This window comes from Palaemon carinicauda, chromosome 1 (genome assembly GCF_036898095.1).
Source record: "Palaemon carinicauda isolate YSFRI2023 chromosome 1, ASM3689809v2, whole genome shotgun sequence".
NCBI classification, from domain to species: Eukaryota; Metazoa; Arthropoda; class Malacostraca; order Decapoda; family Palaemonidae; genus Palaemon; species Palaemon carinicauda.
The window spans coordinates 74,031,152-74,053,651 of NC_090725.1; the positions used below are offsets into that span (position 1 = coordinate 74,031,152).

The 22,500-nt window shown below is 43.9% G+C and overlaps 1 protein-coding gene across 1 annotated transcript in view; it reads left to right on the forward strand.

Annotated features, from left to right (window-relative positions):
• Positions 1–22,500, forward strand: part of LOC137649036 (dnaJ homolog subfamily C member 21-like) — an 88,792-nt gene that overhangs the window by 2,214 nt on the left and 64,078 nt on the right. The window contains exon 2 of the mRNA XM_068382148.1: positions 18,591–18,707. Within this exon, the coding sequence (XP_068238249.1) occupies positions 18,611–18,707 (97 nt within the window). The 5' untranslated portion in view covers positions 18,591–18,610. The remainder of the gene's footprint in view (positions 1–18,590; positions 18,708–22,500) is intronic.

The following is a 22,500-nucleotide window of genomic DNA, read 5'->3' on the forward strand; positions in this document are numbered from 1 at the left end:
ACGTATTCTTCATTTACTGTTAAATCGTCACTTTTTCAATATTAAACTTACCCGATGATCATATAGCTGTCAGCTCTGCTGCCCGACAGAAAAACCTACGGGCGGAATACGCCAGCGATCGCTATACAGGTGGGGGTGTACATCAACAGCGCCATCTGTCAAGTAGGTACTCAAGTACTCAATGTCAACACAGAACCAATTTTCTCTCTGTCGTGCCACTGGCAAGACCTACTAAATACGCTGTTACTAACTGGATTTGTTTTCACAACTATTTGGTGAAGTACACTATTCCAGTTTTGAGCTTTCGCTATGCAGGGGTTTTATCTTCATTTCAAAACTTGAACTCGTTTTGGATAGATTTAATTATGGTGACAAAGAGAGTATGGACTCTCTTTCACTTTTAAATGGCCGACCCTTCCCTTAGACGGAAGTGTGTTTAGGTTTTTAGTAATTTTGCTTAACACGTTATAGATCTATATATTTTATATCTCTCCGCCTTTATTAGGCCTCTTCGATTAACTTTCCTTTTATTATAAACATATAAAAATAAATTTTTATGTTTTGTTTATATGCGACCTTTCCTGATAGTAGGCGGTCCTAACTTGGAACCGAAGTTAATCAACGTTGAGCCCGTTATATCGTATTTAACCTTTAAAGAATTTAAAACTTTTTAAATTTAATGTTTTATGAAAGAATTTCTTTGATAGTCTCGTACTGTTTTCAAAGATGAACTAACGTTTACTTTTTTAGTCTACGCAGTTGTTGACGTTCAGGACGTTCAACATGCGCTCTATCGTTACGATAGAGAGAGAGTGTATCACGGTTTCACTTTGCAGTAAGAGTAAACCGATTCTGGCGTTTCGTTCATTCTTTCTTAGCTTAAATGGTTTAAATTCTAAATTAAAGGAACTTTTTATTTGGAAAACCTTTCAGTTTTTTCCTTTAGCAAATAACATGTTTTGACGATATATAATTTTTATAGGTAGTAGGTTGGCCAGGGCACCAGCCACCCGTTGAGATACTACCGCTAGAGAGTTATGGGGTCTTTTGACTGGCCAGACAGTACTACATTGGATCCTCCTCTCTGGTTACGGTTCATTTTCCCTTTGCCTACATACACACTGAATAGTCTGGCATATTCTTTACATATTCTCCTCTATCCTCATACACCTGACAACACAGATTACCAAACAATTCTTCATCACCCAAGGGGTTACTGCACTGTAATTGTTCAGTGCCACTTTCCTCTTGGTAAGGGTAGAAGAGACTCTTTAGCTATGGTAAGCAGCTCTTCTAGGAGAAGGACACTCCAAAATCAAACCACTGTTCTCTAGTCTTGGGTAGTGCCATAGCCTCTGTACCATGGCCTTTCACTGTCTTGGGTTAGAGTTCTCTTGCTTGAGGGTACACTCGAGCACTCTCTCCTATCTTATTTCTCTTCCTCTTGTTTTGTTAAAGTTTTTATAGTTTATATAGGAGATATATATTGTTGTTACTCTTCTTAGAATATTTTATTTTCCTTTTTTCCTTTCCGCACTGAGCTATTTTCCCTGTTGGAGCCCCTGGGCTTATAGCATACTGCTTTTCCAACTAGGGTTGTAGCTTAGTAAGTAATAATAAATAATAATAATTGGGCTCTTCTCTCAGGTGCGAAATCTAGAGAGAAAGAGAGAGATAGAGACGGAGGGAGAGAGAGGAGAAAAAACGTTTCGTTCAAGCGGGTAACGTTGTTCTCGTTTTACTCTCCTCCCTAGTCGCTGTATGGGAAGAAGGTAAAACGTTTCTAGGGTTTTATTCTTGTTCCCAGGCTATGTGCGGTGAGAGATTGTAAACGTAGTTTATTTGAACTAGTGTTTAGTCTCTTTCCCAGCCACTGAATTCTTTATCTTTATATATGTTTTCTGTTGCATTATACGACTGTTTTCGCAATTACTACCTTTTAATGAAGGGTAGGATTGCGTGTTTCAGGTAGAAATCAGTAAAAGTTTCGATTTCAGTGAAATAAGTGCAAAACAGAAAATCAAAGTGATAAAGTGATATGCGCAAAGTGTTACAGTGTTGCGTCCGAGGGTTCGTCTGTTCGTGCCTGTCGTTCACCTAGTCCGGGACCTCTTGCAAGCTCCCAAGCCCAGGGGAGAAGTAATGTCGAACGACTTATGGGTTCGTCAGGCCTTGATCAACGAACAGACGTTTTTCCCTCCGTGGTTTCGGGCGTATCTACCCAAGATCGCCCCACCCACACAAAGACGAGAGAGCCCATTTACTTCTCGTCTGCGGAAGAGGTTTCTCGTAAGAAACCTTGGACCAAGGTCTCGCAGCTTATTAAGTGCAAGTCGGTCCCTTCCGCGCAAGTCCAACGGCCCAGGTGTAGCCACTGGGTCAGTTCGGACTCGCTGCAGTCTTCCGATGACTGCACACCTCCTAAGAGAGGTAAAGCGGTACCGCAACAGGCAGTAACACCGTCTGTTGCCGCACCTGCTGCTGTAGACCCTAAGTGGTCTTTGCTACAGTCTATGCAGACACAGTTAGTATCTTTTTTGCAGGAGTATCGTGCGGAGAAGGTTGACGCTGCACCCGTTAGCCTACCACGGTTGTGCGCCCAGCAGACGCTGTGGCTGCCTGCTCCCACACTCCAGCTGTGAGAGCTCCTCCACCCATGCGCAGTCGACCCTGCCAGACGCATGCTGACGTTCACAGACGCACGGAACCCTCCGTTGACATGCGTGTGCTACCACAACAACAGGAGGGTGGAGTTAAGCTGCCGTGTTTTGACACGGTGCGTCAGCCTCCGCAACCCACTGTGGTTACCGCCACTCGCCCGCAGCAGACTAGTCAGTCAGGAGTTGAGGCTTCCCCACACAGCTTTGGTTGTTGCCAGCTCACAGACTGTCAAGCAGTTACATGACGTTGCCTTCTGGGCTGCTACTAATGCACCAGTGCTGTATGTCCTCACGCACCTGTTGTGGTTGACAGTTCAGTTTTTTTGACAGTTCACAGACTGTCAAGCAGTTACATAACGTTGCCTTCTGGTCTGCTGCTAATGCACCAGTGCTGTATGTCCTCACGCACCTGTTGTGGTTGACAGTTCAGTTTTTGACAGTTCACAGACTGTCAAGCAGTTACATAACGTTGCCTTCTGGTCTGCTGCTAATGCACCAGTGAGACCCTCACTGAGATAACCTAGCTTTTCTCGGACAAGGTTCCTGTAGATGAGAAAGTGCTGTTCTCCCTCCTACTGATATTCCTTTGAGGACTCTGTCATTTGGAGAGGAGCCTTAAGCTGCTTAGCCTCCTATGGACTTTAATTAAATCATGATGATTTTTTTTAAGGATCTTCGTCCGGATCTTGTAACTGCTGCTCCTCGTTCGCCTCACGTCAGAACTTACACTAGGCCTAGCTACTTCGAAGCCGTTGTTGTTAAGCTAGTGCTCTCTCGCTCTCCTAGAGAGCGTTACGTCGGCTAGGCGACTGGTTTTTGCACCAGGAGGAGTTTTAGGGATACAGCCTTTTGATTTCCCTTCTTTTTATCTGGCTTATAGAGCGAGAGTCTGATAGGACACGAGAGAAGTTCTCAGCTTGGGAGTTCATGCCTCTGCCCAGGTAGACTTCTCAATTCTGGTAGACTCGGCCAGGCGCATAGCCAGGAGACGCTCCAGTTGTTTACAGGTCAACTTCTCAACTTTTGTCGAGCCTTTGAAGTTTTGCTGTACTTTTATGTCACACATAACAAGGCTTCCAGGGATGGTAAATGGTTCCGCTTCAGTCGCTAACCCCGTCTGTTGCCACACCTGCTCCCGTAGACCCTAATGGGCTTTGCTGCAAGACATGCAGTCCAAGCTTGTGTCCTTGATAGAGGACTTAATACGGAGAAGAACCTTCTGGCCAACAACCTTCCTACCGGTTGGTTGTGCGCCCTGTTGACGCTGAGGTATCCTACTCGCGTCTGCCAGTTGAGGTGGTTCCTCCACCGATGCGACCCAGTGTGGGTTGCCAGTCGCACGTTGACGTTAAGCGACGCTCGGAGGTGGTTGTTGACGTTCAGTGTGTCACTAGGAAGACGTTCAACAACCAGCAGAGGTGACTTGTTGTGACGCAGTGCGTCAACCTCAGCAACCCGGTAGGGTGTTGACTGCACAACCCAGACAGTCTAGACAGTTTCGGGTTGACGCTGTACTTCCTCGCGTCCCCATGGTTGTTGACAGTTCACAGACTGTGCAGCAGTACCATGATATTGCGTCCGGCTCCGTCACGCATCCACCAGTGCGACCGGATTCAGCGAGTCAGACGTTGCCCACTCCGTTGCCGTTTCCTCATCAGTTTCGGATGAGGAACCCTCTGATGAGGACGTTGCTGAACAAGACGATCAACCCCCAGCCCTGCTATCCATCCAGAAGAGGCTGAAGAAGGAACGCTGCCCTGTCAGGCTGTGGATGAGTCTGGTAAGGACACTGTCATCCGTGGTTCAATTTGTGTCACTAGGAAGACTACACCTCCGTCCTCTTCTATACCATCTAGCTTTTCACTGGAAAAAGGACAAGACGCTAGAAGCGGTCTCGATCCCGGTTTCCGGAAAGATAAAGTCTGGTCTGACTTGGTGAAAGGACTATATCAACCTTAGAAAGGGTCTTCCCCTGACTGTTCAGACTCCCAACCACGTTTTCTTCTCGGACGCATCGGACGTAGGCTGGGGTGCGACATTAGACGGTAGGGAATGCTCGGGATTATGGAACTCGAGTCAAAGGACAATGCATTTCAACAGCAAGAAGCTACTGGCAGTACGTCTGACCTGGAAAAGCTTCAGGTCTCTCCTTCAAGGCAAAGTGGTGGAGGTGAACTCGGACAACACACGGCTTTGACGTACATCTCCAAGCAAGGAGGGACCTACTCTCTGACATGGTACGAGATCGCAAGGGACCTCCTCACCTGGTCAAAAGGTCTAGACTTTTCACTAGTAACGAGGTTCATCCAAGGCAACTTGAATGTCATAGCAGATTGTCTCAGTCGGAAGGGACAAATAATTCCAACAGAATGGACCCTCCACAAGGATGTATGCAAGAGACTTTGGGCCACCTGGGGCCAGCCAACCATAGATCTCTTCGCAACCTCGATGACCAAGAGGCTCCCAATAGTTTGCTCACCTATCCCGGACCCAGCAGTAGTTCATATAGATGCCTTTCTACTAGATTGGTCACATCTAGATCTATATGCATTCCCTCCGTTCAAGATTGTCAACAAGGTACTGCAGAAGTTCGCCTCTCACGAAGGGACAAGGTTGACGCTAGTTGCTTCCCTCTGGCCCGCGAGAGAATGACTCACCGAGGTACTTCGATGGCTAGTAGACGTTCCCAGAACACTTCCCCTAAGGGTGGACCTTCTACGTCAGCCACGCGTAAAGAAGGTACACCAAGGCCTCCACGCTCTTCGTCTGACTGCCTTCAGACTATCGAAAGACTCTCGAGAGCTAGAGGCTTTTCGAAGGAGGCAACCAGAGCGTTTGCTAGAGCAAGGAGAACATCCACCCTTAGAATCTACCAATCGAAGTGGGAAATCTTCCGAAACTGGTGCAAGTCAGTATCCGTATCCTCGACTAGTACCTCTGTAACTCAAATAGCTGACTTTCTCTTATATCTGAGGAAAGAACGATCTCTTTCAGCTCCCACTATCAAGGGTTACAGAAGCATGTTGGCATCAGTCTTCCGTCACAGAGGCTTAGATCTTTCCAACAATAAAGATCTACAGGACCTCCTTAAGTCTTTTGAGACCACGAAGGAGTGTCGTTTGGTTACACCTGGTTGGAATTTAGACGTGGTACTAAGATTCCTTATGTCAGACAGGTTCGAACCGCTCCAATCAGCCTCCCTGAAAGATCTCACCTTAAAGACTCTTCTCCTGATATGCTTAACCACAGCTAAAAGAGTCAGTGAGATTCATGCCTTCAGCATGAACATCGGATTCTCATCCGAAACGGCTACATGTTCTACAACTTGGTTTTCTAGCCAAACACGAGCTGCCTTCTCGGCCTTGACCAATATCGTTCGATATTCCAAACTTATCGTATGGTTGGAAATGAACTAGAAAGAGTATTATGTCCTGTAAGAGCTCTTAAGTTCTATTTAAAAACCTTTACGAGGCCCGTCTGAAGCTTTATGGTGTTCAGTTTAGAATCCATCTTTGCCTATGTCAGAGAATGCTTTATCCTATTTTATCAGACTGTTCATACGAGAAGCTCATTCCCATCTGAATGAGGAAGACCAAGCTTTGCTGAAGGTAAGGACACACGAAGTTAGAGCTGTCGCAACTTCCGTGGCCTTTAAACAAAATAGATCTCTGCAAAGTATATTCGACGCAACCTATTGGAAAAGCAAATCAGTGTTCGCGTCTTTTATCTTAAGAATGTCCAGTCTCTTTACGAGAACTGCTACACTCTGGGACCATTCGTAGCAACGAGTGCAGTAGTGGTGAGGGCTCGACCACTACAATTCCCTAATTCCATAACCTTTTTTAATCTTTCTCTTGAAATGTTTTATTATTGTTTTTGGGTTGTCCGGAAGGCTAAGAAGCCTTTCGCATCCTACTTGATTTGGCGGGTGGTCAAAGTCATTTCTTGAGAAGCGGCTAGATTAGAGGTTTTGATGAGGACCTTTAGTATGGGTTGCAACCCTTCATACTTCAGCTCCTAGGAGTCGCTCAGCATCCTATGAGGATCGCGAGGCTCAGTAAGGAAGACGTACTTAAAAAGGCAGAGTAATTGTTCAAGTCGACTTCCTTACCAGGTACTTATTTATTTTATGTTTGTTATTTTGAATAACTGCTTAAATGAAATACGGAATACTTAGCTCATAATAATGTCAACATGTAATGCTGGTCTCTACCCACCCCCCTGGGTGTGAATCAGCTATATGATCATCGGGTAAGTTTAATATTGAAAAATGTTATTTTCATTAGTAAAATAAATTTTTGAATATACTTACCCGATGATCATAAATTAAAGGACCCACCCGTCCTCCCCAATAGAGACCCAGTGGACCGAGGAGAAAATTGGTTCTGTGTTGACATCGAGTACTTGAGTACCTACTTGACAGATGGCGCTGTTGATGTACACCCCCACCTGTATAGCGATCGCTGGCGTATTCCGCCCGTAGGTTTTTCTGTCGGGCAGCAGAGCTGACAGCTATATGATCATCGGGTAAGTATATTCAAAAATTTATTTGACTAATGAAAATAACATGTTGTAAGATTTTCTAGATAAGAAAGTCTCCAGTTTCCTCTTTGAAAGCCTTAATGTCGTCAATCATTCGAATGTTTCGTGGGAGCCTATTATATAGTCTCGGGGCCGCATATTTAAAGCCTCTGGAGGCTAAAGTAGACATATATCTAGGTTCCAACAGTTTGAAGCCATCTGTAACTAAAACTAGACTGTGACTGCAGAGGTGGGTTTATATCGTGTATCTCTGGAGTGAACGAATTGAAGAGAAAAAAAGCAATACGTGAAGGCAATCTATCTGAAAAGACTACGATTGATTGTAACAGCTTTTTTTATGGGAGAAATGTGTCCTTCATAATTCCAAGCAAATCTAGTAGCATCAGGCAGCCTTGTGATTACCTTAAAAAACGATGAATTGTGCTATATAAAGACAGTGCGTGGCCGCAAGAGATCTGTTAAACTCCTACATGTAACAATTCATGTGGCATGACAGATTTTCTAAAAAGGCTTTTTATAAGTTAAGTGAACATATCGCTGCAGAACATCCTTTGTAATATGTTCACGTTGTAGGTTTTATCGTAAGTTTCAATAGATAACTATCATTTTATCATTTGATAGTTTTATTAATCTTCACTATCACAAGAATAGTTACAGATGGCTTCAAATTATTGTAATCAAGCTTTATGTCTACCATAGGTTCTGGAGCTTTCAAATATGCAGCCCCTACACTATACAATAAACTCCCACTAGACACCCGAAAGACGGAAAATATTAAGGCTTTCAAGAGGAAACTGAAGACTTTCTTGTTTCCTAAGTGCTTCGGTAATGTGGATTAGATAATAAATAAGTAATATGTGGTGTTAAATGCAGAATGCCTTGGAATATACACAATCAAAATAATTATGAAAGGTCATGCAGGGAGTAGGGTTCCCTTGCAGTATAGGACCTGAAAAGCAGCCCTTAAGATAAATTAAGTGAAGAGCTTCGCTCGGGGCGCCTGATCTTCAGGTGAGAAAATTTGGGGTGGCGAATCTAAAGGTGATCCAGACCTAATTATATAAAACACGTTTCTACCCTAGTCTTTTATTATTGAGATGATAAATAAAATAAGGGTTATGATTGTATTGCATATTCCAATATTGAAAACATAACAAAGAGGTTTAGAATATAAAACGTTGGGCCCTTCAGTCTGTTCAAACAAGTAATTCACGACAGAAGCACCCCCTATCAATGTTTTTCTGAATTCTGGTGGAAGGAGGCTCGTGTGTTATGTACAGTATCATGACAAAAGGAGTTGTATCTTTGTTAATAGAGGTTTTCACCATTAGTGTATGGGATTCAAAAGTGTTTGTTCCAACACACATACAAACCTTTTCACTCTTTTCAGGGGATATTATTTTATCAAATGCTGAAAACTAACAAAAGACTTTTTAGCGTGGTATAACTACCCATCTCTAGTTAGGATGGGGTAGTATGGGGTAGAACTACCACCCTTTCCCACACACACACACTGGTGAAATGTCTTCACTCTCTTCCGATAACCCTTATAAACTGCCCTTTGACTTGACATTGTTTTTTTTAGGCGCCAGTTAGGTGATAACCGAGAGGCGAGGTAAATGCAACTAAACTTTATTAAACAGACATCGAGCTTAAATATTACGACTTGCGAGCAAGAACGTCACAAAAATTAAAACAACGTAAGGCATGAACTAACAAATTTATACATGTTGGTTTATTAATAGTGCAGAAAAGAGCGAGTGTTTAGACAAGATAAGCAAAACTGTTACAGTTTACAAGCGTGTGTGAAATGTGTGCTACATGGCTTCTCCCCTAAAAATGACATATGTGAAATAGGGCGCCCTGCTCTTGAGACGGGTCATCTGGCAGGAGATAGCCTATGCAGGTTTTAGGCGATCAATGGAGACTTAGTCGTCTTTGCCCCGTTTGTTAATAGAGAATGCTTTTGGCATATGACGTATTATGAGGAAAGGGCCAGTGTAACGTGTTGGCTTGCTAGTGTCGTTGGGCAGGAAAACGTGCGGTGCCAAGTGCAAATCTGTCGGTATGTGTTGCTTAGCTGGGGCTTGTAAATCTGGTGGCGTGGAGTAAATTTTCTCACAACGTGACATATGTGCTTGAGATGGTCAGAGGAGGAGGTTGCAGATGGAAAAATTTCAGTTGCCGAGTGGTCCTTAGGCCTAGGACCCAGGGAAGCTAGGTAAACCAGTTAGAGTCCTTGCAGCAGGACATCAAATCTGCTTTGAGGATACAATGAAAATGTTCAACCATTTCGTTGGCAGCAGGGTTGTAGGCGGTTGTGTGATATAGAGGGATTCCAAGGAGGTTTATTAATTATGTCCACACTTGAGAGGTGAAAGTGGTACCCCTTTCAGAAGTAAAATGCTCAGGTATACCAAATCTCACCATCCATCCTGAGAGTAAAGCAGATGTACATGAGGCGGACGTTGCAGTTTCCATGGGAATGGCTTCAGGCTAATGGACCTCCTGCTACTTCTAGTAGATCTACCAAGAGAACTCCCTCCACGACCAGATCTACTCAAACAACCACATGCGAACATTTTCAACAAGACCGTGCAGTCGCTTCGACTTGACCCGTGGTGACTATCTAGGGTCTCTTCTCTCAGAAGGGCTCTCCATGACAAGTTGCGGAGGGAATATCCGGATACTTGCGTATGTCCTTAGCCTTGGTCTACTAAGCTAAATGGAGAGTATTCTGTGGTTGGTGACATGGAAGGAATATCTCTCCACTCGATGCCATTATTCCATTAATAGTGGAGTTCCTTGTATGCTTTCAGGAGGAAAAACTCCTTTCAGTCTCGGCAGTGAAAGGCTATCGCTCAGCCTTGAGCCTTGCCTTTAAGCTGAAAGGAATAGATATTTCTTCTTCGTTGGAGCTTTCTTTACTCATATGGAGTTATGGGATCACTTGCCCCCAGTCAGAGATTAGGCCTCCTCCTTGGAACATTGTTCTTGTCTTGAGCTCCTTGAAAGGACCTCCTTATGAATCATTACGCCATGCAACTGACCGAATCTCACTTTGAAGACAGCGTCCCTGCTCGCTTTAGCCTTGGCAAAGTGAGTCGGTGAACTTCATGGCCTCTCGTATGACATCACCCATTCAAGGGGATGGGGGGAAGTGACTCTCAGCTTCATCCCTGAGTTTATTGCTAAGACTCAAAATCCGTGGGTGCTGGACCATACATTTGGGCCCTTTCAGAATGCGAGTCTTCGTTCTGTAACCAATGGCTCAGATCAGTTGTTACTATGGCCAGTGAGGAGTTTGAGGTACTATCTTAAACGTACTGCAGCAACACTCCCCAGACTAACACCTCTGTTTGTTAGTTCCGGTAGAGTAAAGAGGAGGATCACCAAGAACATGGTTACCTCCTGTATTCTCCAAGTCATCGAAAGACTCTTGGTCCTAGGTCCTCCTCAGGCTCGTCGACCTAGAGCCCATGATTGTAGGGGAATCAGTACTTCCCTGGCATTCAAGCGCAACTTTTCTGTGTCGCAAGTTCTCCAAGCGGGCATGTGAAAGAGACAGACCACCTTCACAGCCCATTACTTAAAAGACGTGACCTACAGGAGACTTGATACGATCACTATCGGTCCTGTGGTAGTTGCTCAAGAAGGGGGTTGAGATACCTTAGGCTCCTTGATGGACAAGTAGCAATTGGTTGAGGACATTGGTTACCTGGGTTAAGACTGATATGAATGAGAAGAATGTCTGGCTTTCCTTTCTTCATCTCCCCCCCACTCCTTGGAGTACAGCACCATGGGTCCCTCTGCAAACTGGCTTCAACCTCTGCAGGTAATTATCACTTCCCTTGTGTAGCCTAGTATAAAATATAGAATTGTTATACTGTACTCTGCACTTCCCCATTGCTATCTGTGAGGGAGCAATGGGATACGTCTTGTTTTTCCTAGATAAACTCGAAGAAGTTCATATAAATAATAACCTCTATTTTACTGCATTGCACATGCCACGAGTATACTCACTTTGTATATTTCAGCGAGGTGTCAAAGTTTTCTATAGATCACAGTCATAGGTAAAACTGGGTCAATGTCCATGCCAGATCAAGGACTTCCACCTACCTAAGAGTGAGTGATCCACATAAATAACAGAAAGTTTGTTGGTGTGGGAACAAATGACAAATTCGGAGATAATTTTTATTTTTCCCTAACTAATATAAACTTGGAGTTATTTATTTAAATTGGCCCACCATCACCTGTCTCCCAGAAGTCCTGCCTGCAATAAAAAGGGATGTCTCACCACTGAGAGTATATATAGAGGTGGGAGGGTGCCTCCCAGCCTACCCGCTCAAGCAGTTAGGAAGGGTTGCCACCTCGCTGAAAGAACATCCCACATAAATAATTCCAGAATTGTATTAGGGAAAAATACAAATTATCTCCTAATATGTCATGTTTGGCAGAAACCGTGGGCGTTTGACAAAATTCTGGATGGAAAACTTCCGGGCACGATATCAGGATGTCTACTATTCATATCTCCCAGTAAGAGAAAAGGTTGAGGGAGTTGTTGAATCACCTCTACTAAATTATCATTCAAAATATTATCATTTGTAGGTAAGTACAGAGAGCATATCGTATATTTTCTCTCTATATCAATTTGTACAACCGGTGCCTGTAGGGGTGTACGAATATACAAAGGTATTTGGGGAACATCTCGATGAACGTGGATGAGGCTTCCGCCATGGCCCCCTGCTTGTTGATTATATGGTGTTCTATAGCTAACATACTCTTGAGAACTAGGAGTGTTAGCATCAAGCTTACTTTCCTGTAGACATACAATTATGGGGGAATGTTCATGAATTTGGACCTCAAGTTATTCATACAGTATTTTGCCCTTAAACCCTAACAATTCCATAGCAAAATGGAGGAGAAAACTATGGATTATTTCTGGAAGACATCTTGGATGAGGTCTTCCCATTAGCAGTTTTTAATCTAACATTTTTAACTGTAGGTTTCTTCAGAGATGGTCTTGATATGTTACACGACATCAGGAGGTGGGCGTAGGCATCCATGGGTGCGCTGATGTGAAAAGCAAGGTCGTAAGGGGCTGGTTGGAGAGGTGATGAGTAAGATTTAGTGTTGAGTAGCCGTCGGTGAGCAACATTGACTAGGAGCTGATATTGTGAGAGGAAATCCGCACTGAGGATTGGCAATGTGATGTCAGCAACGAGAAACTTCCATTGATATTTGACGCTTCCAAACGATAATGCGAGGTTCTCATAACCATGGGTGGGTATCGCAGATCCTTGGCAGCTACTAGGCGGACGTCGGCAATTTAGACAGACTATGTTGTATCCTGGTGAATGGCCTTGGCAGAAGAGAATGGCAAGTACCCGTGTCTACCAAAAATTGCACGCCCATACCTGCATCATGTAAAAAGTAAAGTTGTTCACCAAACTAACAAACCTTCCGTTATTTATATATGAATATATCTTTCGGCAAAGCTGGAAGGTATCCAATCAAGACCTTCTTCCCATACTAACAAACCTTCCGTTATTTATATGGATTATCTTTCAGCGGCAGCTAGAGGTAGCATTTAGACTTTAATTGTGAGGTGGCAACCTGCCTAACCGCTTGAGTGGATAGGCTGAAGAGTACCCAGCCGCCTCTATATATACTCTCATAGCATTGAGACGTCACTTTTTCTTTTGGCTCAGTAATGATCGGACGTGTCCGCTCTCCTCCTGACTGTCTTTGGACTTTTTCAATTTTGCTTTTCCTTTTTAGGTGTGCGTGTCTTCTCTTGTGAGTGTCTTCATCATGCGAACCGGGACTGACCCGCACTCTTTGTGTCCTACTTGCTGAGGGCATCAATACGAACAGGGTTTGCCCTGCGCAGGCTCTAGGGAATGGTCTGCCTCCCAATGGGAGAAATTTGGGCGGCGTAAGAAGACAAAGCGCAACCGTTCTCCCTCAGGGGCGAGCAGAGCACGTTCTTCTTCTCACACCCCCAAATCTCTCTCAATAGCTTCTTCTCGCTCCCGTTCTTATGAGGGACTATCAGGTAGGAGTGCAGATCGATTAACCTTTTGGCAACCCTGGGGTACTGGGGATTTGTTGCTTCCCCTAGAGGTGCAACTTCTCCAGGTGCTGGCGATCCATTTTCTCTTTCAGATCTGCTGTAGGTGTGTTCATCCTTAGGGATTTCGGGACCCCCTTCGAAGGAGAAGCTGCTGTGCCGCCTTCAGCGTGATGCCAGGAATGATCCTTCTCCTGATCCGTTGACATCTCAAGCTCTGGAACTGTGCGAGGTCCATATGTCGCCTTCTGGCCCTTCCACGCATGAACGAGGTGAACGATCGCATTCACCTCTCCAACGGCCCCCTGCTGACGACGAACCCTCTCCATCCTGGGACCTCGTCGTCCCTTAGCCTTCAACCTTCTATTTCTCCTCACAGGAACCCGCAGGTTGCAGGTGTAGACCTTCCGGGGACCAGCACACCTGCCATCAGCAGCACGAAAGGACAAGCATCACCATCGCCTCGCCCTTCTGGACTCTCTTCCTTTGATCGCCGTTCGCGACGATCGGAAGATCTTATGGATTGTGGGTCATCACAATCTGAGCGCTCTTCTTCTAGAAGGCGCTCACGTTTTAGGGCCTCAAGCTCACGAGACCGCAGGTCTCAGCACTCTCCTTGGAGGCGTTTCTCTTTATGAGGAAGAGTTTTTCAATCACGAGCAAAGTCTAGACCTAGGTCCAGACGCTCGCGATCTATATCATGAGAATGGCGCTTGCAAGGACGACGCTCCCGTTCACGCTCGCGAGGTTACAGTTCACGAGAACGACATTGTCATTCATGAGGCCGACGCTCACGTTCACGAGCTAAGCATTTGCGACGTTCATGCCGTTCTCAAACGAGAACTAGACGCTCTCATTCAAAATCACGAACCGCGCGTTTGCAATTAAGGTCTAGAAGTTCCTCTTAGCCCCTCAACCAGACCTTCCAAACGACCTCGGACCGGACTTGAAGATGAGAATCACCATTCCGCTAAGAGGCATCCAGCTAAACCCCGAGTTCTAGCAAAGCGTTTGCCTATGCAACGCTTGGAAACACTTCCCGCTCTGACACGTTCTCCAATTAGAGTAGTTCTTACTCAGAGCCCTCCTCTGCCAACTTCGTCGGATGTAGGTGCTTCTCTGGGGGCAGCAGGAAGGTGTTAGACCTTCCTCTTCCTCTGTGGCTCCTAGTGCTCCTGTTGCGAGCACTTCTGCTCGTGAATTGCGTCAGTTGACATGTGAATATCGCAATTTTATGAGCAAATCGGCGATTTCCGCGAGCAATTCCCGAGCAGATGTGTTGGAATTGTGAGAAACTGCAGTACTAACACCTTCGCCTCATCTCTCTGCGTCTTGCACCTCCAGCGGAAGACTGACGCTACCCAGAATTGTTCAAGGAGCCCCATGATAGGTTCGCGAACGTTCCAAAAGTCTGGACGTTCCTTCGCGTTCGAAGGAACGTGTTCTGCCTCAGATGTTATCACCTCCGTCGACTGGAGCTCCTTCTGGAGTTCTACCCAGAAGGAGACAGTCCACAGGAATTTCAGGGTACTGTATACCTAGACTAGAGGTTCAGAGCTTCCTTCATGGGTGAACACTTTTATGACCACCCTCCTGCAGACTGAATGTGGCTCCTATACTGTCACAACCTCCAACTGTTTCAGTCAAGGCAACCCCTAGGATCACCCTGGAACCCTTGTTGGGTTCGTCAGTTGGGAGTCAGGACCCTAGAAAGAAGTCGACGGCAGACCGTGCACAGAGCACCTCCACCCCCATCGCGCGCTAAAGGCCCTATTCCTTCTGATCCTTATATGGCCAACTTACTTTTTATGCCAGTAAAGGTAAAGGAGGTCATTACTAAGAAGCAGAATAGAAGGATGAGAGGCATAACACCACCTCACGCCGATATCATCCATCCTAGGATGAGTAGGGATATAGGCTCGCCCAGGGAGATTGCAATCCATCCTTTCAACCCTCAATAAATTGAGGTAGTGCCTCCGGACCGACGTCCGGTTTCTGTACCTCCTCCAGAGGAAGAGTCTTCAGCTCCTGCTGCCAAGGATTCGTCAGGTGCCTCTAAGACCTCGTAGGTTTCCCCTCCTAAGACCGCGAAGGAATGTCCTGTGCGTTGGGAATCGAAGGACACGAAGATGAAACCTAAGAACGCTGTGGAACGGGAAGCTAGATTGGCTGAGGCACAGAGGCGTTCCCCTGTGGCGGGTCCCCCCAGTGATTCCGTTGACGACCCTGACCTACCCCAGGCTCTAGATTTGAGCTTGGAGGTAGACGACCCCTTAGACTCGGAAGATGAAAGTCTTCCAAAGGCGACCAGTCTGAACAGGAGAAACGCGAGTCAGAACATAACTTTTGGCAGGTTCTCTCCTGTATGAGGGCCATCAACACGCTGTCCATTCCTGATTCCACTATCCAGAAAGGGAAGGATATGGTTCTCGATGAGATATTCGAGACCCAGAAGCCTTCCAGATCCAGTGCATCTCTGCCCTGGTCCAAAGGTTTGACAGCCGTCTAAAGGAAAGCTATCACTAGATAGGTGGAACTTCTAGTTCCTTGAGAGCAGGTTCCTCCTCTCGGTCCCTTTCACTTCCTTTTGTTTTACAAAGAAAGTATTACGAGATCGAAGGGGAACCACATTCCACCATGATCCTCGACCCTTCGGTATAGTCCCTAACGAAGGGTGTTCTGACTCAAACCCTCTCCTCTCTGAAGGCCTCCCTCTTGGCAGTTGAGCTCCTGAATATAGTGAGAGGCGCGAAGTACACCATGCTGGCTGCTTCGTGGCTCGATCTATAGCTGAGATCCTTAGGCTTCATAGTTCGCTCCCTTAATCTTTCGAAGGAGTCGGCCAAGAAGACTATGGAGTCTTTCCTTCTTTCCTGTTGTCAGGTACCCGGACTCTTGAGTTCCTATCGCACCACATTGTCAACCTGTGGGCGAATGCCATCCTCAAGAGAAGGGATACTGTCATAGGTAGGTTCCAAAACAGGTGCTGAAAGTTGAGGTCTTTCAGTTGAGGAATCCCACCCTCGAAGGTTCATCTCTCTTCGTTCCGGAAGAGATAGAGAGGGCTGCTTAGCGATGGAGGAAATCATCCAACAATTCTCTCCTCCATAGGGCCATGACATCGCAGACCTATGGTAGACCTTCCCAGTCTTCATGGCCTCAGCAAGCACCTTCCTCTACTCACCAGTCAACTTCGCGGTCCTCTGTCCGAAGGACAGAAGGGGTCCAATTCCTTCAGAGGAAAGAAGGGAGGTGGCCTAGGTGGTCACTCACTGTAAAATGGCATTCCTCATCACCTACCACCTGTGGGAGGATGCCTACAGCGCCGCTGGCAGAGGTGGCAGCTTCACGGGGCAGATCCCTGGAAGGTCGAAGTTATCGCTCTAGGGTATCAGGTCCCGTTCATTCTATCTCTCGCTCCTCTGACTTGGAATCCAGTGCATTTAAGCTTCTATGCAAAGGGATCTGCAAAGGAGCTGGCCCTCAGGGCTGAAGTCTAGACCATGCTGCAGAAGGGAGCTCTCCAAGGGGTTGCGTACAGGTCCCCAGGTCTCTAAAATCAAATTTTTCTGGTGAAAAAGATGACTGGAGGCTGGACACCAGTCATCGATCTCTCCCCTCTGAACAAGTTTGTTCAACAGACTCAGTTCAGAATGGAGACGGCAGACACGGTCATCCAAGTGGTTCCTCCAAGGGACTTCATGTGCACTCTGGATCTGAAGGACGCATACTTCCAGATCCCAATCCATCCATCTTCAAGGAAGTATCTTGAGATTTATACACAAGGAAAAGACATACCAGTTCAAGGTTCTATGCTTCGGTCTCGCAATAGCTCCTTGGAGGAGGATCACACAAAACACCATTTCTGCTTAGATTTGGAGAGTCATTGACCATGCTCTGAATTCAGATCTTCCTCCAACACGTCAACACAGAGTGCACAATGTCGGGGGGATAGCTATGTCCCTGGCCTTCAAAAGAAACTACTCTGTGATGCAGGTTCTGCAAGCGGGCGTGTGGAAATGTCAAGTGACTTTCACTGCTCATTACCTGCAAGACTTGACCCACAGGAGACTTGATACGTTCTCTATCGGTCCTCTGGTGACTGCACAACAGCTGGGTTAGTACCTCCAGCTCCTTATTGGACAAGTAGCAGAGGTTCGAGGGCATTGGTTACCCAGTGTTAGTTTGAATGAATGAAAATGAATGTCTGGCTCTTTTCCTTTTTTCATCCTCCCCTCTCTTGGGGAAATCAACATCCTGGGTCCTCTGCACATGCTGGCCTCAACCGCTGCAGGTAAACCATTGCTCCCTTGTGTAACCTAGTATTGTTCCAATACTGTTGCGTCCCCATACCCCAGCGAGGTGTTATTGGGAATGTCTTGGTCAACTCGGTTATTTCCTACAGACTCTGAATAGCTTATACACTGACAGTCACATTGTTGATAACTCAACACTTAGCTTGTGTAGGCTGCAGACCATGCTTAGCAAGATTTAGTGAGGTGTTAGGGTCTCCTTATTTGTGCATTAGCATACACAATATGGAAACTCTGCTCCCCCGCTAACTAGCGTAATAGGTAGTTAACCCTCGCTACATTCCAATGGCTTGTCCTTTCAGCCTCACCGAAAGTAATATCCCTATAAATAGCTACAGGTTTGTATCACTAGGAGAAATACAAATTACTTCAAAATTTGTCTTTTTTTTTTTTTGTCATTCCTTAAAAATAGTACATCTAAAATCATCTACTTATTATTGTCTTTTTTTTTGTCATTCCTTAAAGATAGTACATCTAAAATCATCTACTTATTATTGTCTTTTTTTTTTTTTTGTCATTCCTTAAAAATAGTACATCTAAAATCATCTACTTATTATTGTCTTTTTTTTTTTGTCATTCCATAAAAATAGTACATCTAAAATCATCTACTTATTATTGTCTTTTTTTTTTGTCATTCCTTAAAAATAGTACATCTAAAATCATCTACTTATTATTGTCTTTTTTTTTTGTCATTCCTTAAAAATAGTACATCTAAAATCATCTACTTATTATCTATTTCTGTTTCCATGGTAAATTTTGTATCAAGAAGTGAGTTATTAAATGCTTTTATAAAACTTTACCTTTGTTTGATAGGCCAAGCAGATGATGTCTCATCAACATATCAAACCCAAAGCGCACCATTATGAAGCATCCTAGGTTTTGTATTAAAGTAATTTCTATTGTTAGGAAAGATACAAATTACTTTAAAAATTTGCAACTTTAGTTATATAACATTATGTGGTGTGTAAGCCTAATTGTCTTTTTCTGAATCACTAATTTCAGCTTTTTATAACATCCAAAAAATGCGGTGCCATTATGAGGTCCTCGGTGTTACGCAAAATGCTACCAACGAAGAGCTCAAGAAGGCATATCGGAAAATGGCCCTACAATGGCATCCAGGTGAGAAATATTAAAACAGTACAGTATATGAACCTTGTTGATTTAGTTTTTAATTTAATTAAATGGGTACTTATATTCTACTCTAAAAGGTTAAAGCGTTGTGTGGTCTCCAAAGGCTTTTCTATGAAAAGTCAGAACAGAGATTCCAATAAGAACGATATGATTACCAAAGAAATACCGTCTTCCCTGCTCTAGGGCCAGTGTATGAATCTGCAAGGCACAGACTCAATGTGAATAGTGAAGACCTCACAAGTTCAGGCTCATTTGAACTTTCCACAGCACTTCAGTAGCTGAACGTTGTCTGGTATGAGTGATGTCATGAATGGCCAGCATACCTACGTCACAACAAACCATTAATCTTTGTTCACGCGTTTGATGTCAAAATATATACAATGTATCTGTATATTGTAATCAATCACTTCAAGAACATTATTAAGATAAAGGACAGTACTTGCATTCAGGTTTTTTCTATCTTCCTTTCATGGCATAAATGTTAAATATAAGCATACTTGTTTTGTGCTGGCATTTGAGTAATTGTGTTTATTTCTTCCCCTCTAAACGTTAGTGCTAATGCGACATGCTTGAATGAATTTTTCATCAACATTATGTGAATGACTTGACCTTTCCCAGACTGGCAAGTAGTTTTGGCAGTGGTCTAGTCAAGTGCCAGGGCTGTTTGTCTTAGCTTTTGAGGATTTGTTCACCAATTTGAATTGGCAAGTTTGCTAAGGAGGTTATTTCTGGTAGCCACATTCTTCTTTACTTTCCTTACATGCTCCTTAGAAAATAGTGTTTGGTCTAACATAATCCATAGATGACATTTTCTTATTCTATGAAATGTTCAACTCCTTTTTTACCTGGTACTTCTTAAGATGGAAAACACATACCTGTGTGTCTCCCTTTTCTGTAGAAAGCTCCAACGATCCCATCATTCTATTTAATGGGATCCCAAACCTTCTCTAGCGAGAAGTGCTAAAGCTGATGGAAAAGAATTTCATCAAAGAAGTCTTATACGGATCTCCAGGTTTTTTCAACATCCTCTTCTTAGTGGAGAAACGAATGAAAGGTTGATTTGCCATAGATTTTTTCCGCTTTTAACTGGTTCATCTTGCAGACCCGGTTCAAGATGGAAACTCCATGCACAATTATTCAAGCAATTCGTTAGAACCACTTCCTATTGCCCATAGACTTGCAAGAATGTGCTTAAAAATCCCAGTCCATCCAAGATCAAGGAACAGTGATAGGCCTACCTTGACCTTTAAGTTTTCTGAGATACGAGTTGCCACTCGGGTCAAATTTTTACATTGTTACACCAGCAAGAAATTGAGGTACGTGTTCAGGGTATCGCGTCTTCTTCACAGACTGTCTTCCTTCTCTGACAAAGGCTCCATTGATCTCATTGTTCTATTCAAAGGGATTTCAGAGCTGATAGAAAAGAACTTCATCAAGGAAGTCTTAGTCTCGGATGCTCCCGCTCGTACCGCTTTTCGTTGTCCGAAACATTTTTCGTGATCTGAGTCATAAAATTCTTCGCATATCCTTTTGTGAAGTGAAAATTTCGTAAGCCGATTCTTTCGTACCTAGAGGTTTGACTGTGTATATATATATATTATTTATATATATATATATGTGTATATATATATATATATATATATATATATATATATATATACATTATATATATATATATATATATATATATATATATATATATATATATATATATATATATATATACAGTGAACCCTCGTTTATCGCGGTAGATAGGTTCCAGACGCGGCCGCGATAGGTGAAATTCCGCGAAGTAGTGACATCATATTTACCTATTTATTTAACATGTATATTCGGACTTTTAAAACCTTCCCTTGTACGTAGTACTGTTAACAAACCACCCTTTAATGTACAGAACACTTAATGCATGTACTACAGCACCCTAAACTAAAACAGGCATAAATATTAAAGGCGATTTTATATCATGCGTTTCCTAAACACCTAAAAAGCACGATAAAAATGGCAACCAATGTTTTGTTTACGTTCATCTCTGATCATAATGAAGAAACAAACTCATTTAGTGTACACATATATGTATAGGTTAGTTTTTGCATCGATTATATTGATTATACAGTATGTTGATTTTTTTTTATTACTAATGTTTTAGTTTACGTATTTTTCTTAGGACTTCCAAATGAAATTTTTTTCTTTATGACGCCGCCTGAAACGACGGCGTCATAAAGTGTACGCTCAGTAAACAACCACGCTCAGAACAAAGAAGGCATTTAACGCGCATGATGAAAGTGATAAATAATGATACAGTACAGTATTTACAGTAAAAGCATTTACAAAATATGTTACCTTACAAATATAATTTACCGTATCTATATAAAATCATACAGTACTGTACAGTACATATTGTACGTAGCAAAGCAGGAAAACAATTTACGAGAGAGAGAGAGAGAGAGAGAGAGAGAGAGAGAGAGAGAGAGAGAGAGAGAGAGAGAGAGAGAGATTGTTTTACGTACGTACAGTAAATGTAAATTTTAAACATAAAAAATCAATTTACGAGAGAGAGAGAGAGAGAGAGAGAGAGAGAGAGAGAGAGAGAGAGAGAGAGATATTGTTTTACGTACATAAATGTAAATTTTAAACAAAAAAAATATGATAGGTTACAACATGTAGACTTTTAAAACCTTCCCTTTAACTTAATGCATACAGTACGTACAGTACTAAACTATAAAACAGGCACAAATACAGTTTTAGAATGTGAGAATATTAAAGTAAAAAATAAAGATTGTTACTGTACTCACCACGAAAGAAGTTGAAGAAAAACTTGAATGATGATGGCGATGAATTTGCTGCACAGTAGAAATGATGATGATGAAGCTGATGATGTGTTCTACTGTGCAGCCAGGTAGTATTTTACGTCTCTTCAGACGGAGGTGTCTTTTCCTGGGACACCTCTTCAACTTCTTCCTGGGAAACTTCTTCAATTTCTTCCGAAGGCGTACTAGCAGGAGGAACTGGCTCTTTTTTGCGAGGCTGGAAGAACATTGTGATCGGAAGTTGTTGCCGCTGCTTCTTTTTTCGATCTAAGGGCATCTTGTAGGGAGTCATTATGTCATCAACCTTGTTGCAGAATTGCATCGAGCGAACCATATCCTCGTCCCACTCTTGCAACATTTCTTTCAACTCCTTCGCATGGTTGCAGGCCTTGGCAAGCCGTTCTAATGTTAAGCCCGTTTCTTCGACATTTTCTTGGGTCTCTTCCTGGGTTTCACTCTCTTCTTCGCTTGCCGATTTCGTCAGGTCTTCGAGGTCTGCGTCAGTTAGGGGCTGGGAATGGCAGTCCAACAACTCGTCGACGTCTTCAGTCGTCATGTCGCCAAACCCGTCACCTCCAATTATGGCAGCCAACTGCACAGATTTGCGTATTGCAGTGTTGGATTTCAGCAGGTGTAAATCCCTCGTCGTCGTAAACAATCTGGGGCCACAACTTCTTCCAGCTCGCATTCACAGTTGCAGGTTTCATCTCTTGAAGTGCCTTCTGAATATTCTGCAGGCACGTGGCTATGGTGTACTGCCGCCAGTACGCCTTCAAGTTAAAATCTTCATCCTCATCATCTTGGGCAGCATCCACACACGCAACGAGGTCCGCCAAGGTGTTCTTCGTGTAGAGGGCCTTGAACGCCCTGATAACCCCCTGGTCCATCGGTTGAATTAATGACGTGGTGTTGGGTGGCAGGAACTCAACCTGAATGCCCTCATGCGACAGGTCAGTTGCGTGTCCACCAGCGTT